We start from the raw sequence: 17,464 nt of genomic DNA, 5'->3' as shown, positions 1-17,464 counted from the left end.
ACCGGTTCAGATTTAGATATGGCCCCCATATATATTTTCGACCGATTTAATGTAAATAATTCACCAGAGCCCCTATATATATTTCGATTTGCGCGAAATTTGACACAGCGTACTGAAATGAGACTAGAATGATGTGTGTAAATTTTCTTGAAAATCGGTCCTGATTTAGATATAGCTCCCATATATATTTTCGTCCGATTTTATGTAAGTGGTGTACCAAAGTCTCTAAATATCTTTCGATTTGGACGAAATTTGGCATATCGTATTGAATTATGTCTAGAATGATGTGTGTAAATTTTCTTGAAAATCGATTCATATTGAGATATATCTCCCATATATATGTTCGACCGATTTAATGTAAATAGTGTACCAAAGACCCTATATACCTTTCGACTTGTACGAAATTTGGCATAGCGTACTGAATTAGATCTAGAATGATGTGTGCTAAGTTTCGTGAAAATCTGTGCAGATTTAGATGTAGCTCCCATATATATTTTGGTCCGATTTTAAGTAAATAGTGCCCCAAAGGTCCTATATTTGCTTCGATTTGCACGAAAATTGGGAAAGCGTTTTGAATAAAGTCTATCACGATGTGTGTTAAATTTCGTGTTAAATTTTGTGAAAATCGGTTCGTCCGATTTTATGTAAATGGTGCACCAAAGTCCCTATATATCTTTCGATTTGCATGAAACTTGGCATAGCGTACTGAATTGAGTCTAGAGCGATGTGTGCTAAATTTCGTAGAAATAGGTTCAGATTTTGATATTGCACGAAAGTCCCTTAATATACTTTGATTTGTACGAAATTTGACATAGCGTACTGAATTAAGCCAAGAATGATGTGTGGTAGGTTTCGTGAAAATCGGTTCAGATTTCGATATACCTCCCACATAAACCCATATATATTCGTCCAAGTTTACATAAATGCTGGACCAAACTCCTAATACTTGTCCGTTTAACACGAAATTTCGCACAACGTCTCAAATTGCGACTTGAATGACGTTATTGTGTTTTGTTAAAATTGGTGTAGATGCAACCATAGCTTCTATATGTGTGTTTCGAACGGGTGTTTGATTGAAATTAAATTTTTAACAGTGCGGCGTACCGAATAGCGTGTATCAATTTTGCTATAAATCGTTTTCTATAAATTTGTCCCATGCCCGAATGAAATAAAATTTATCATAGTTTGCAGAAAGACATGAGTATTTTCCTTCGAGGGAACATTGACATACAATTGTAAGGATACATATATACAATATACCCATAGTGTTAAAGGGTATCTTATAGTCGACCAAGTTCGACTTTACTACTTTCCTTACTGGTTTGATTTAATTTTGTTTTAATTTTTTTTTCATTTTCCAACATCATGTTTATACAAAAAATAAAATATAGTTTTTTTGATATCTTATTTAAAAAAAATAATTTAAAAAATCCCCTAAGAAAATTGTCTGCTGGCATTTCGAATGCCAACGATATGGTATTTCCAATAGTAAAATTTTCCACAGCCTTTAGGAAAAAATATATAGATTTATATTTGTGTCACATTCAGTGTCCCTTTATTGCTGATGCCTTAACAAGAAAAATTTTCCCATCCCCAAAGAAAAGGATTAATTTGACAAAAGTGCACCGAAATCCCTTTTTCACGTCATTTTTAAGTCGTAACAAAAATAATAAAAAAAATCCCTAAATACGGAAATTTCTTGTCAAGGATGGAGAATTAAAAAAAAAATAGTCGTACAAGAAAAAAACAACTGCCTCATCATAATTTACCTGTTGAGATTTTTATCTTGAACATTGTCGTGTTTTGCTGGCCATTAGATAAGATTCACAATTTCCGGAAATTCCATATGAGAATTTTTTTTTTTCAAGTAACATATGTTGTGAGGGGCCCCTCAGCAAGAAGGTTGGCTATTCCATTCGTTTTTGTTTTTGTCGGGCATCATGTTGCAGCAACATGTCAGGTAGATAAAATTATCTCAACATGCGAAGTGAGTATCTCAACAACATGAGGTTGCTAAACAACCACCACACACAAAATGTATCTGCTGGTGGCGGGAATTTAGTACCACGAGATACTTGCTGGCTTACGGTTTGTTGTGCGGACGACGTTTGTTACGAAAATTACAATAAAAAACACACACAAAAATGAAAATTACGAGTTAACGAAGTGTAAAAAGAAAATAGAAAATTACGTTAAGAAGCTACTAACCGTTACGAATAAAGTTGTGAATTGAAAAAAATATTTTTTTTAAAAAAAGTTGTATTTTGGAAAAATTACCTAAATTTTGAACAAAACCTCCCTATCATCAATAATCATTTAAAGGCCTTATCTCAAGAATTATAAAAAAGAGTGTTGGAAAATAGCACAAAAAAATTAGTGCAAAAAAAAGTTAAAATAAATACAATAACAACAAATAGCCAAGTTAAGAGATACAAACGCGTTCTGTCCGTCGTTTGGCCATATTCACGTACTAACTACCGATCTCTACCTAGTTTTTTGGCCATATTTTGAAGTGAAGTTAAGTCTGCGGTTTAAGCCCGGTTCTGTTGTTTACGTCCCTGCCTGTGTGTGTGTGCGATTGTTTTTTTTTTTTTGCTGTTTACCGAAAATTTTGTTTTGTTAAATTTTTGGCAATTTTTTGAGAAACCTTTCTTACCTTGTTTCGGATTGGGTTGTTGACTACAACCACAACAACAACTACAATAGCAACAATACCAACGTCGCAGTTGATGATGATTGCGGTGATATTTGCCTGATGATCGTTCAATCTTTGCCTGCTGTGCTGTATTTCAATATTCTGCCAGTTTGTCTTTTTTTGTTTTCGAAACTTGATTTTTGTGTTAAATGCGAATTTGTTTTTTCGGAAACCCAAAAAAGAAAAGACAATAAAAGTGCAAAGAAAAAAGTCCATAGCAAACATGATTGAAATAAAAATAACGTGATAGTGCCTTTTATTTATTTCAATGGAATACATTTTGAAAAATTGAAACAAGATTTTGAAAAAAAACGAAGAAACAAATTTTGAAACCAGTGAAATCAACATTGTAAGTTCCATTCGAGTTCCTTTATTTATATTGTCCTGGATTAAATATATTTAAAGAGAGCTCGAATCAAAACAAAAATTGCATCCAGAAATTTAAGAAGTTTGATTTTCTTCCAATCAACCGTGAAAATGTTAAACATGTTAACCAAAAAAATAAAATAAAAAAACACAAGAAATTTGAAACCCCATTTGCAAACAAGTGTTTTCTAAAATTTATATTCTAAGAAAACAAAATTTGAAACATTTTTGAAGTGCTATTTTGTACCCCATCATCGAACACACACAATCAAACGCAAAATGTTGGATAAATCAAGCGGTTACTGTTCATTGGATTACGATGTACCGGTCACAAGACCCACCAAAATTAATAAGGTTTGTGGATGTTTTTTTTTAATTTTTTTGGTATGACTAATATTCGAATTCGTAGAAATTAATTTGAAAACAAAAATAGCCGTAATAGAAATATTTAAAGGTAACAAAAATATTTCAAGGTATTTTGGAAACGGAAATATCTGAAATGAATATAAAAAAAAAAAAAAAAAAAAAAAAAAAAAAATGGGATTAATGGGAATATTATTCTTAAATTACTCTAAACTTAAAAAAAAAACCAAAATATTTACTATTATGGAGTCGATACCCTAAAAACTACCACGAACTCTAACTTTCTGAGGATGTTTATTCCGAGTCTGAGTAATATTTACCCCCTCTTGTCCGATTAGAGGCCAAAAACACCTCTTCCTTACTTTTTTTCGAATATTCAGTCTAGTCCTTATAATTACTTGTCCAGATTACCTTCACGGTGGGTTGTGTTGTGATTTTCGGATTATACTCTACTCGAAAACATACAAAAATTATGTTTTCGGTCCATTTCATCGCAAAATTTTAATCTGATCATCACTGAAAATTGTAGGCGTTGTTCTTGACCATAACTGGAACTTCATGAAATATTCCAAAGTCGTCAGCGCGATATTTCACCCTCTAATGTGGTAATGGGTTACTAAATAATATCTGAATACGTAAGCACCTGTAAATATTTGACTGTAACTCCCACATCTGAGTAGATACATCACTATATTTGGTATCAATTTAAAGGCCAACCACTCCTCTTGGATATGCTATCAACTCCTGGGGTCTACATCCTCCAGGAGTAAATATATATGCCATAGAATAAAAATTTTGTCATTTTTCACACAAAAGTCAGGGTCCATTTGACCCGCTAAATATTGACCGATCTTTATCAAAACATGCATGCTTATTCTCTGGCCCGATCCCCTTCTTCATGCAAAAATTCGCGGTGTTTGGGCCATAATTGCGGCCTCTGGAGCGACCAGAAAAACCGAAAAAAATAATGTTTTTGGTCCATTTCATCCCCTAAATATTAACCGATCTTTTCCAAAAACAATAGGGGTCTTCATTGGCCAGAACCCTTCCTACATGCAGAATTTCGTGAAGATTGGTCCATAACTGTGGCCTGTATCGTGTTTACAAATTATAATGGACAGACGGACGGACGGACGGACGGACACACATGTTGATCGACTCAGCTAGTCGAGATATGACGATCGGTATACTTAAAGGTGGGTCTAGGACCAATATTTCGCGGCGTTACAAACATTTGGGGCTGCACAAAGCTATAATACCCTGACAACATAGTTGTGTAGGGTATAAATATTGTTCTGGAGTCGATCTTAAAAAAAATAGGGCATTGATATTTCCTATGAACCTAATTTTAACTTTGTTTCTTTGGCATATTAAAACCAGTGAGCTGAGCAGTATAGTCGGACGGGGCCGACCATGTGATACCCTACACAACTTCTACGGAAATCTAACTTTGTGTGGTTCAATATTCTGGGGCAATATTTGCATTCTCTTGACCTTCACCGTGGGTTGTGTTATGATGATCGTCTTATAATTGATCGACTCGAAATAAACACAATAAATTAAGTTTTCGGTCCAATTCATCCCAAAATTATTTTCTGATCTTCACCGAAAATTATAGGCGTTGTCCTTGACCATAGCTGAATCCTCATGGAAAATTTCAAAGCGATCTTCCGCCCTCTGGTGTGGTAATGGGTTACTAACTTATATCTGAATACGTAAGGTATTTAAGTGTAACTCTCGCATCCGAGTACATACGACCATATAATTGGTATCAATTTAAAGGTCAACCACTAATCTTGGATATGCTATCAACATCTCGGGTCTTTGTTCTTCAGGGGTAAATATATACGCCATAGAATATTTTTTTTTAATTTCTCACACAAAAGTCAGGGTCCATTTGACCCGCTAAATATTGACCGATCTTTATCAAAGCAGACATGCTTATTCTCTGGCCCGATCCCCTTCTATATGTAACAATTCGCGGTGTTTGGGCCTCTGGAACGACCAGAAAACCCGCCAAAAATAAACTTTTTGGTCCATTTCATCCCCTAAATATTAACCGATATTTTCCAAAGGCAATAGGGGTCTTCATTGGCAAGAACCAATCCTACATGCAAAATTTCGTGATGATTGGTACATAACTGTGGCCTGTATCGTGTTTACAATTTATAATGGACAGACGGACGGACACACATGTCTAGATCGACTCAGCTAGTCGAGATATGACGATCGGTATACTTAAAGGTGGGTCTAGGGCCAATATTTTGGGGCTGCACAAAGCTATAGTACCCTTACAACATAGATGTGTAGGGTATAAAAAATGCAAACCATTGTTAAAATCTACCCTGCCGAATATTCTATACTCTCCGCCAAGTGAAGTGCCAACTCGAAATGTGAAAATTACAGCCACTTCGAGGGGGTGAAAATTATATTAATTTTGTATATTTTGGAAATGTCGAAAGTGGTCGAGGAACATTTTAGGGATACCGAACATTGGGGGGTAATTTTAAAGGGTGGCTATACGTAAAGATGGATCTATATTGTAAATTTTTGGTAGGAAGATTTCCCACCTAATGAGATTCCAAAATACCATCGGTCAATTTGTTTGAGAAACATTTCTGAAATCCTAAAAATACCGAATATTCCGGGTATCGTAAAATTGCCGGGCTACACGGAAACTTGGGTCAATATTAATAATTTTTAAAGTTTTTTTTTTAAGTTTTATGCTTTTTTGGGGGCGAAGGATCATTCATGTAAATGTTTTTATTAATTTCCCTTTCGAGATGATCGAAGTTGCAGGTTCATTGCTCATCTCGAAAGATAAATTAATAAAAACATTAATAATTTTTGTTAGAGAGATTTTTAGCCCCAAGAGAGCCGAAAATATGACACAACATCCATTGTGGTTGAAAAATATATATAGACGTCCTGAAATATCGAAATTCGGGATCTCAAAAAGTTAACCAAAATTTAACATTTTTGGTAGAGTGACTTAGGTTTAGATTATGGCCATATATATATTTTCGTCCGATTTTATGTAATTGCTACAAAAAAGGTCCAATGCATGTCCTATTAACACAAAATTTTGCCCTACAACGATATATATTAAATATTATTTAAATCGGTTCGGATTTAGTTATAGCTCTCATATATATTTTGCATCTGATTTTACTTAAAAGGTAAAAAATATCCGAAATTTGTCCGATTTAGGTTTAGATAAAGCTCCCACATGTATATATTTCCGATTGATTTCATGTAAATGGTGCACCGAAGACCCTAAGTTTGTTCGATTCACTTTTTTTAGCACTTAGACCCTTATCTATTGGCAAAAACCAAACTCGTTACTATTCCAAACAAAAGTGTTCTAATGGTTATTTTTTTCTTTGCCCTGTCTTATCGGAAATGGCTTTGCCATTTATAACCCTCAAAATCAACAATTGATGTGAGTCACAGTGGTAGTGGTGTCTGTGTCAGGCTATGAGTATTTGTTTGTTATATACATATTTATGTATATATAATAATACAATATTAGCAAAAAGGCATTATCAGCAAATCTTATCTATATGCGGGTTATGAAAAAAATTACAAAAAAATAAAACAGAGCAAAATGGAATATTAAAAAAAGGGCCATAAAAATGTGCTTTTAAATATAAAAAAATATTTCATTAAATAAAACTTTAATATATTTTTTATTTTTCATTATAAAAAAACAGAAATTAAAAAATCATTGCCATTTTTTTATTTCGTTTGGAAAGTGTCATTGGCTTTTAAACTTTCCTCTTCAGCGGTCAAAAATCAGTTCATCTTGAATTACCATTCATTGAGATCAATTACTTTAAAAATCCCTTTCAATTTCATGAGAGTACCTACCTACCGAACGACCGACCGACCTGTGTATGTGTGTTCATCATCCATTCTGGCGGAGGTTTGCTGACAAGATTAATCAACATCTTAGAAATTTGAATAAAGATCAGGCCACCACATCATCAGTATTATAATCATCGATGTGCCAGCCCCTGGCTAGGCAGCCAGCCAACCAACCAGCCAGGCGTTTAGTCAGCCTGACCATAAAGTTTAATGTAACGACTAATGGTGTGTAATTGAGGAATTGTTCGCCAATTCAAATAACATAGCTCTATACTCGAACAGCAAACCAAACAACAACGCCAATAACAATAATGGCCAGTGTATGGATAGGCCAAACTGATCTGCATATGGCAATGCATGATGCTCTCAAACTGTCAGCATGCCTGAGCATCATCGCATCAGCGTCTCTGGGCCAAACACACACACACGCACAATTGAAGTAGTACCAGACCAGCCAGACCTTTATTGGCGGAAAATAGAAAGACAAGAATCACTTCATTTTATGGTATCAGAAAAAAGCAAAAAAAAAAAACACTTAAACGGTCGAATGGCCAACCATTCGTTCATTCACTTGCTGACTCGCTCATAGCCATCATCATTGTGGTCATCATTTTCATCACACTGCATCTGCATTAAGTTTTGCAAAGAAGATCCGACATTTGCTGGCGATATTATTTTACCTATCTCAGTCCAAATGGTGGTCCGGACTTAACATCTCAGCATTGTTGACCATTTCGTTTTCCATTTCAGGTGAATAGATGCAAGGAAAATCTAGCCAATATAAGGAAATCATATGTGTGTGAGTGTTGTGTGTGTGTGCAACGTCACTCAAACGTAGAGTTAGCCTGTCATCACTCATTTATCCGACATATAGTTCTATTGCAATGTGAAGACAGGAGAACATGAGAAGAAAACAAAATCATATAATCTTTTCGAACCGTTTATTAGACATATGTAAAATTTTCAAATCTGAATACACAGTGGTCGGCATTTGTATGTTGTATGCTGAACACTACACAACGCTACAGCGTATTATATCTATGGGCAGTTATATGTAGCACTTAGAAGGAAACAAGATATACCGATAGTACACAAGGGTGCAGGTTTTTGCCTTTGATTATATCTTTCGATGGGCAGTCGTATGTAACAGATATACCGATAGTTTGGTTGGAGGATATACCAAAAATCACTTTCTGAGAAGTTCATGCAGGTCCACCCGTCAGTCTGTCAGAATATTTATTTGATCTATTGACATTGGTGGAAATCGGTTCAGAATTAGATATAGCTCCAATATATATTTTGACCGATTTCATGTAAATGCTGCACCAAACACCCCATGATTGTTCGATGAAGACAAAATGTTGCCTAGCGAACCTAATTCGATCTAGATCGAAGTGTACTTCTTTTTGGGGAAATCGCTTGAGATTTAGATATAGCTCCTAAATATACATTTTCGTCCGATTTCATGTAAATCGTTAACCAAACGCCTTAGGTTTGTTCGATTTATACGAAATTTCGCATAATGTATCAAATTGCCTCATGATAGAAGAGTGTATAATTTAGTTTACATCGATTCAGATTTAGATATAGCTTTCATATGTAATTTCGTCCGATTTCATATAAATGAGGCTGTCAGATCATTTATTTGGCCTAAGGATGAACCCTATTGAAATTGGTGGAAATCGGTTCAGATTTAGATATAGCTCTCCTATATATTTTTGACCGATTTCATGTAAATGCTGCAACAAACACCCCATGATTGTTCGATGAAGACGAAATTTTGCATAATGAACCTAATTCGGCCTAGAGCGACGTATTTTTAACTGTTTGGAAATCGGTTCAAATTTAGAGATATCTCCCACATATATGTAATTTCGCCCGATTTCATGTTAATGCTGCACCAAAGACCTTAGGTTTGTCCAATTGACACGGAATTTTGCTTTGTGTTCTGAATAGGTTTTGGATTGATATGTTTTACTTTTTTTATTGAAGCCGGTACATATATAATTTCGTCTAAGTTTATGCAAATAGGTGATAGAAAATTAAAATCCCTTTTTTAGGCGATAGAAGCCATTAAATGCCTTTTCAGGCGATAAAAAATTAAAATGCCTTTTTTAGGCGATAGAAACCTTTAAAGGTCTTAAAATGCCTTTTTTATTCGATAGAAGCCTTTAAAGGCCTTCAAGTGTCTTTTTTAGGCGATAGAATCCCTTAAAGGCCTTTAAATGCGTTTTTTAGGCAATAGAAGCCTTTAAAGGTCTTAAAATGCCTTTTTAGGCGAGAGAATCCCTTAAAGGCCTTTAAAAGCGTTTTTAGGCGATAGAAGCCTTTAAAGGCCTTAAAATTCCTTATTTAGGTTATAGAAGCTTTTAAAGGTCTTAAAATGCCTTTTTAGGCGATAGAATCCTTTAAAGGCCTTAAAATGTCTTTTTTAGGCGATAGAAGCCTTTAAAGGCCTTAAAATGCCTTTTTTAGGCGATAGAAGCCTTTAAAGGTCTTAAAATGCCTTTTTTGGCGAGAGAATCCCTTAAAGGCCTTTAAATGCGTTTTTTAGGCGATAGAATCCCTTAAAGGCCTTTAAATGCGTTTTTAGGCGATAGAATCCTTTAATGGCCTTAAAATGCCTTTTTAGGCTATAGAAGCCTTTAAAAGTATTAAAATGCATGTTTTAGGCGATAGAATCCTTTAAAGCCCTTTAAATTCGTTTTTAGGCGATAAAAGCCTTTAAAGGCCTTAAAATGCCTTTTTAGATCACAGAAAATTAAAATGCCTTTTTTAGGCGAAAGAAAAACCAAAAAAAGAAAATGTCAGATTGGAACGAAATTGTGTATAGCGTACCAAAATGAGCATAGAATGAGCTATAATATATACTTATTTTTAAATGGATTCAGATTTTGATATAGTTCCCATTATCATGTGAATGGTGCACCAAACAATCAGCGTTTGTTCCATGGACACAAAATTTTGCTAGTCGAAGTCCAATAAAGATGCCACTTATCACTTTGGTTTTTTTCCTTACCGGTTTTCGTCCTATTCTAAAATTATGTATCTAACGAAGTATATTTTGCTCTCTAAAAAAATCGATGAATATTTCTTTCTACGATATTTATCACCATATCAATACAACCTCATTTTTTTCTCTATGACTATTTTTCAAATATTTTAAAATACCATTAAAGGTTAACCTTTTTGTTTATGATTAGTAATCTCAAAAAGGATCATTCGGCATGTCTTTTTTCTGCTTTGTATCAACAAGAAAATATCCTAAAAAACTAAAACTAAATTCTTTCTTAGAATATCGGCAAACTCTTTAAGATAATGGTACATGGCACATCCCTATCGTAAAGTACAGCTCTTACAAAATTTAGAGATCTGAGTGATGATGACACGCATTATTTGTAGACAAATGGCAAGAAGCAGCAGCAACAACACAACAACAGCGAGAATGTAATATGACAATGATCTTTTAAAACCCAGATCCAATTACACGACTGTGTTTATTCGTCAAACACAATGTTGCCTCCTTTCCTTCTTCTTAGTGGTCTTCTACTGAAAAGTATCCATTTTGAGAAGAGTTAAATTGTAAGTGTGTCTGTGTGTGTGTGTTTGCAGACATTTAGACAGACAAATAGTTAGTTTGATTATTTGTCTTCTATTCTCTTTGGCATGGTGGATATGGCAAGACTGATACATCTGCTCCAATGTCATCGGCCAATCATAGTTTATGGTTGCTGTGTCTATGGGGCATGTAAGTGAGTAGATGTGTGTGTGTGCGTAATTGTATGATGATATAACTATAACATTTAGTTAGCCATCCATCATTCAACATCTTTTATACAACTCTTAAGATTTCAGGATATAAGGATTCATAATTGAATTTTAGTTGGTGTTCGAAGAAAACATATTTAAAAAATATGGACATTTTGTAAAAAAATATTTAAAAACCAGTGAGCGGAGCAGTATAGTCGGACGGAACCGACCATATGATACTCTACACAACTTCCACGAAAATCTAATTTTCTGTGGTTCTATATTCTGAGCTTGGGCAACATTTCGCGATATTTACACTCTCTTGACCGACTAGAGGTCCGCAAATATTACTAATATTTAGTACAGCCCTTCTAATTACTTTTCCAGATTCCCTTCACCGTGGGTTGTGTTGTGATGTTCGGTTTATAATTGTGGTCTATAGATCAACTTGAAAAAACCTTAAAAAAATTATGTTTTCGGTCCACTTCATCTCAAAATTATTATCTGACCATCACCGAAAATTATAGGCGTTGTCCTTGACCATAACTGGCACCTCATTGCAAATTTCAAAGCGATCAGGGCTATTTTTCGCCTTCTAGTGTGGTAATAATTCATATTAAATAATATCTGAAGACGTAAGCACCTGTAAATATTTAAGTGTAACCCCCACATCCGAGTACATACGGCAATATAATTGGTATCAATTTAAAGGTCGACCACTCCTCTTGGATATACTATCAACTACTCCGCTCTATGTCCTTCAGGAGAATACAAATTTTGTCATTTTCCACATAAAAGATTGGGTCCATTTGACCCGTTAAATATTGACCAATCTTTATCAAAAGAGGCATGCTTATTCTTTGGCCCAATCCCCTTCTCCATGCAAAAATTCGCGGTGTTTGGGCCATAATTACGGCCTCTTGAGTGACCAGAAAAAGCTACACAAATAAATTTTTGGCCCATTTCATCTCCTAAATATTAACCGATCTTTTCCAAAAATAATTGGCCACAACCCATCCTACATGCAAAATTACGTAAGGATTGGTCCATAACTGTGGTCTGTATCGTGTTTACAAATTATAAAGGACAGACGGACGGTCGGACACACATGTCTAGATCGACTCAGCCAGTCGAGATATGACAATCGGTATACTTAAAGGTGGGTCTAGGACCAATATTTCGCGTCGTTACAAACTCTTGGGGTTGCACAAAGCTATAATACCCTGACAACATAGTTGTGTAGGGTATAAAAACCAGTGAGCGGAGCTGTATAGTCGGACGGGCCCGCTAAATATTGACCGATTTTTTTCAAAACAGGCATGCTTATTCTTTGGCACGATCCCCTTCTCCATGTAAAAATTCGCGATGTTTGGACTATAATTGCGGCCTCTGGAGCGAGCAGAAAAACGCATAAAAATTAAGTATTTGGTTCATTTCATCCCCTCAATATTAACCGATCTTTACCAAAAACAATAGGGGTCTTTATTGAGCAGAACCCATCGTACATGCAAAATTACGTGAAGATTGGTCCATAACTGTGGCCTGTATCGTGTTTACAAATTATTATGGACAGACGGACGGACCGACACACATGTCAAGATCGACTCAGCTAGTCGAGATATGACGATCGGTATACTTGAAGGTGGGTCTAGGACCAATTTTTCGCGGAGTTACAAACGTTTGGGGCTGCACAAAGCTATAATACTCTGACAACATAGTTGTGTAGGGTATAAATATGCAATTGGAATAAAAAATATATATTTAAATATATTTTTAAATAGCCCACTCCTGTGTACGGCCCTTTAAGGAAAATAGAAAATACTCTTTGAAAAAACCAAATTTTTTTTTAATTTCTCCATAAATTTCAAAAAATATTTCTTACAATAAATATTGTCTCACTTCTTCAATATTATTACTTGTTGTTGTGGTTGTTTGCATTGGCATGCAAAATATGGACAAAAATATAGAGACAAATTGACAGAAGATTTATCAATCATTTAATATCGAATAAATTGTCCATTAAAACAGCAGAGCTGCATGAGATGGGGAAAAAATCCAGTTGAAACATGAAAATGTCAAGGCAATTTGAGAAGCAGGGAAATGCAGATTTTGCAAAAAAAAAGAAAATCAAAACCAGACAATTAATATCAATTACAGACTTCCTTCTCAACAATGTTGGGTAAATGGTTGGATCGGATGGTTGGTTGGCTGGTTGGATGTCTGAGTTGTTTGCTTGGCTTAGGAAGCTTTGGCTGGTAGATGGATGGATACATGCCATACTCTTAACAGCACATCAAAGGAAACACTTATGGTCATAAAATGGCATCACTTCTTGGATTACCGTCTGCTGAGATATCAGCTTGGCCCCCTTTTTGTCTTTCTTTCTGTCTTTGTCTACCTCATTTCACCGAGGAAGCAACAGCAGCAGCTACCACAAAAACCTCAAAAGCCAAAGACTAAAATGTCTTCAAATTTCAACAAACTACACAAAACAGAAGGCAATTAAAAGAGAAATACAATTTATGTAAAAAACTACCTCTCCCCACAAAACAAAAAACAACTACAGATTAAATTCCTAGGCAGTAGGTAAACTATTTTTTTGCTTCTCTTTTTTTTCTTTTTTCGTTCATTTGATAAGAAATGCATTACTAATTCGGAATGGTTTTTTTTTCTTGAAGCAATTCCATATCTTATCGCCAGTGTGGCACTTCAAATTTTGACGGCGGCCCTAATGTGTGTGTGTCTTTCGTTCTGCATGAGTGTGAGTGTGTGCTGGTTAGTATCTCACTCCTCTTGTGCTGTCAGGAATTTCGGATTAGAATCAGTGTGAGTGTGTGAGAGAGTGTGTGAGTACGTTCTGGAATGACAACAGATCCATAAACTAACAACTGTTCGCCAGAACTTCGAAATTGTCCAGACTGATTGGGCAATAAATCCATGTAATTTGATATTAATTCCACACATTTATTTGTTCGCTTTAATTTCGGAGATGATAAAAAGCAAGTTGCGCTCTCTGAATGCTGGTTGAGACAACAACAGCAACAACTACAACCATTAAAACAACATAGTTGGAATTTATGATTAATTTACTGGGAATTTTTTTTTTTGGGGAGCAATTGGTAATCTACTAAGAAGAACTACATGATATGCAAGCCTTTGTTTGTGGCAATGGAGTTACCCCCATGATTTGATTTGGAATGAAATGAAAAAAAAATTGAATGACATACATTTCCAAAAAACAAAAAAAAAAAATCAATGGAATTAAAAAAAAATATTTGTTCATGATCTAACTATTTTTTAAATTTTCAAAAAAAAAAATCAGGATCTGACCAATTTTTAAAAAATAATTATTTAAAGTAACCAAAATAGGCGTGGATTTTTTAAAAATATCTTTCAGCGTCCAACCAAAGGCGTGGATTTTTTATACCCTTCACCACACTGTGGTACAGGGTATTGTCTTTGTCCATATGTTTGTAACAGGCAAAAATAATCGAGATAGACCCATGGTTCCGTTTGAGAATATGCATAGTATCACTTTCTGATTCGTCGATTTATGCATGTCCGTCCGTCTGTCCGTCCGTCCATGTTAAATTGTAAACAAAGTGCAAGTCGCATTTATGATCCGATTTGGAAGAAATTTGGTACAGCTCATTTGTTTGGCCCAGGGACGAACCCTATTGAAATTGGTTCAGATCCCATATATATTTTCGTACGATTGATGGTAAATGCTGTACCAAAATCCATACATATCTTTCGATTTGCATAAAATTTGGCATAGCGTACTGAATTAGATCCAGAATGATATGTGCTAAGTTTCAAGAAAATCGGGTCAGATTTAGATATAGCTCCCACATATATTTTCGTCCGATTTAAGGTAAATGGGGCACCAAAGTCCATATACATCATTCGATTTGCCCGAAATTTGACATAGTGTACTAACTTGAGGCTAGAATAGGTCTAGAATAGGTCTAGAATGATGTGTGTCAAGTTTCGATAAAATCGGGCCAGATTTATGTATAGATCCCGTATATATTTTTGTCCGATTTAATGAAAATGGGGCACCAAAGCCCCTACATATCCTTCAATTTGCACGAAATTTTGCACAGCGTACTGAATTAAGTCTAGAATGATGTGTGCTAAGTTTCGAGAAAATCGGGTCAGATTTAGATATAGCTCCCATATATATTTTCGACCGATTGATGGTAAATGGGGTACCAAAATCCCTACGCATCTTTCGATTTGCACGAAATTTTGCAAGCGTATTGAATTAAGAGTAGAATGATGTGTCTTAAGTTTCGTGAAAATCGGTTCAGATTTAGATATAGCTCCCACATATATTTTCGTCCGATTTAATGTAAATGGTACACCAAAGTCCCTAAATATCTTTCGATTTGCACGAAAATTGGCATAGCGTACTGAATTGAGTCTAGAATGATGTGTGCAAAGTTTCGTGAAAATCGGTTCAGATTTAGATATAGCTCCCATATATATTTTCGTCCGATTTAAGGTAAATGGTGTACCAAAGTCCTTATTTATCTTTCGATTTGCACGAAATTTGGTACAGCGTACTTATTTAAGCCTAGAATGATGTGTGCTAGGTTTCGTGAAAATCGGTTCAGATTTAGATATAGCTCTCATATATATTTTCGTCCGATGAAAGGTAAATGGTGCACCAAAGTCCCTATTTATCTTTCGATTTGCACGAAATTTTGCACAGCGTATTCAGTTAAGAGTAGAATGGTGTGTGTTAAGTTTCGAGAAAATCGGTTCAGATTTAGATATAGCTCTCATATATATTTTCGTCCGATTAAAGGTAAATGGTGCACCAAAGTCCCTATTTATCTTTCGATTTGCACGAAATTTTGCACAGCGTATTCAGTTAAGAGTAGAATGGTGTGTGTTAAGTTTCGAGAAAATCGGTTCAGATTTAGATATAGCTTCCATATATATTTTCGTTCGATTTAATGTAAATGGTGCACCAAAGACCCTATATATTTTTCGAGTTGCACGAAATTTCGCATATCGTACTGAATTGAGTCTAGAATGATGTGTGCTAAGTTTTGTGAAGTTTCGTTCAGATTTAGATATAGCTCGCATATATATTTCCGTCGGATTTTAAATAAATGGTGCACCAAACTCCTAATATTTGTCCGATTAACGCGACATTTTGCACATCGTATCAAATTGAGATATGAATGAAGTTATTGGATTTTGTTGAAATTGGTGTAGATGCAGCCATAGCTTTCATATGTATTTCGAACGGGTGTCCGAATAGCGTATATCAATTTTGCTATAAATCGTTTTCCATAAATTTATCCCTTGGTACGCAGACGACTCTAAATCTGCCCGAAATGTTCCTTCAAGGGAACATTGATATACAATTGTATGGATACATATATACAATATACCAAAGTGGTGAAGGGTATCATATAGTCGACCCAGTTCGACTTTACTACTTTCCTTACTGGTTTTTTTTCTATTACATTTTAAATATGAAATTTAAAATTTAAACTCATCCCCATAAGAAATGTGATTTCATGCACTTTGCGGATATCATGACCACAATTAATTTTTAATTAAATCATATTCAATTATGACAATCCTCACATATGATGCATAAAATATTAAATAAAAATTGAGGATGGAGTGGGTTCAATGTTGGCGGATATGTTGGGGGGCGGTCATCGGATGGTAGTGCCATTTATCAGCAATAAATATTAATTAAACTACATTAAAAAGTATTTAGGTTTTCCGATTGAAATTGAATTAAATTTATGGATGATTGGCAGCAAAATGGCAGCAAAGATTTATTAGCTTCCAGCTATTTTGAGTTAATTATCAACTATTAAAGAATTATTTTAAAATTAATTAATAACAATAAATTGAACTGCTGTTAGGTCATAATATGCAGCTTATGGTCGGGAAATGAAATATTAAAAAAAATAATTTATTCTATTATTAAATTATATTCAGGAGAAGTATTATCAAAAAATTAAAATATTTTTTTTTTATATTCAGTAAAATTTTAAAAATTATTTTGTATATAGAAAAATTTAAATAATTTTTTTTAATATGTATATTTTTTATATTCAACAAAATTTCATAGATAAAAACTCATTTGAAGTATAACAAAAAATGATTCAAAATTGAATTTAATTTATGTTATTGTTTTCATTTTTCATTGCTTTGAAAACTAAACGCTTTAACACACAAATTCGTTACCCTCTTTGTTTTCCAAAATCCCATTGATATTCAATCGCATAACAAAAGCCAGTCATTTTAATTTCTCAGAATTGTTTTGTTTTTAATATTCAAATGCCATATTTTGTATAGTGAGTGTAGCTGACACACAAAATCATTTCAACAAATTAAAGCGTTCAATACCATTCAATTTAATTTTTTGTTGGCGGTTTTTTTTTTTTT

At 34.4% G+C, this 17,464-nt stretch overlaps 1 protein-coding gene across 1 annotated transcript in view; it reads left to right on the top strand.

Moving 5' to 3' along the window:
• The first annotated feature begins 3,340 nt into the window (after nt 1-3,340).
• Nucleotides 3,341-17,464, top strand: part of LOC133325235 (breast cancer anti-estrogen resistance protein 1) — a 74,244-nt gene continuing 60,120 nt past the window's right edge. Inside the window, exon 1 of the mRNA XM_061534016.1 lies at nt 3,341-3,415. Coding sequence (XP_061390000.1) covers nt 3,341-3,415 — 75 coding nt within the window. The remainder of the gene's footprint in view (nt 3,416-17,464) is intronic.

The sequence above is a fragment of the Musca vetustissima genome, unplaced genomic scaffold (genome assembly GCF_032173495.1).
Source record: "Musca vetustissima isolate MV318-11 ecotype Yass unplaced genomic scaffold, APGP_CSIRO_Mvet_v1 utg18700, whole genome shotgun sequence".
Lineage (NCBI taxonomy): Eukaryota > Metazoa > Arthropoda > Insecta > Diptera > Muscidae > Musca > Musca vetustissima.
Note: the sequence above shows the minus strand (reverse complement) of the source record. Positions and strands in the feature narration are given on the sequence as shown.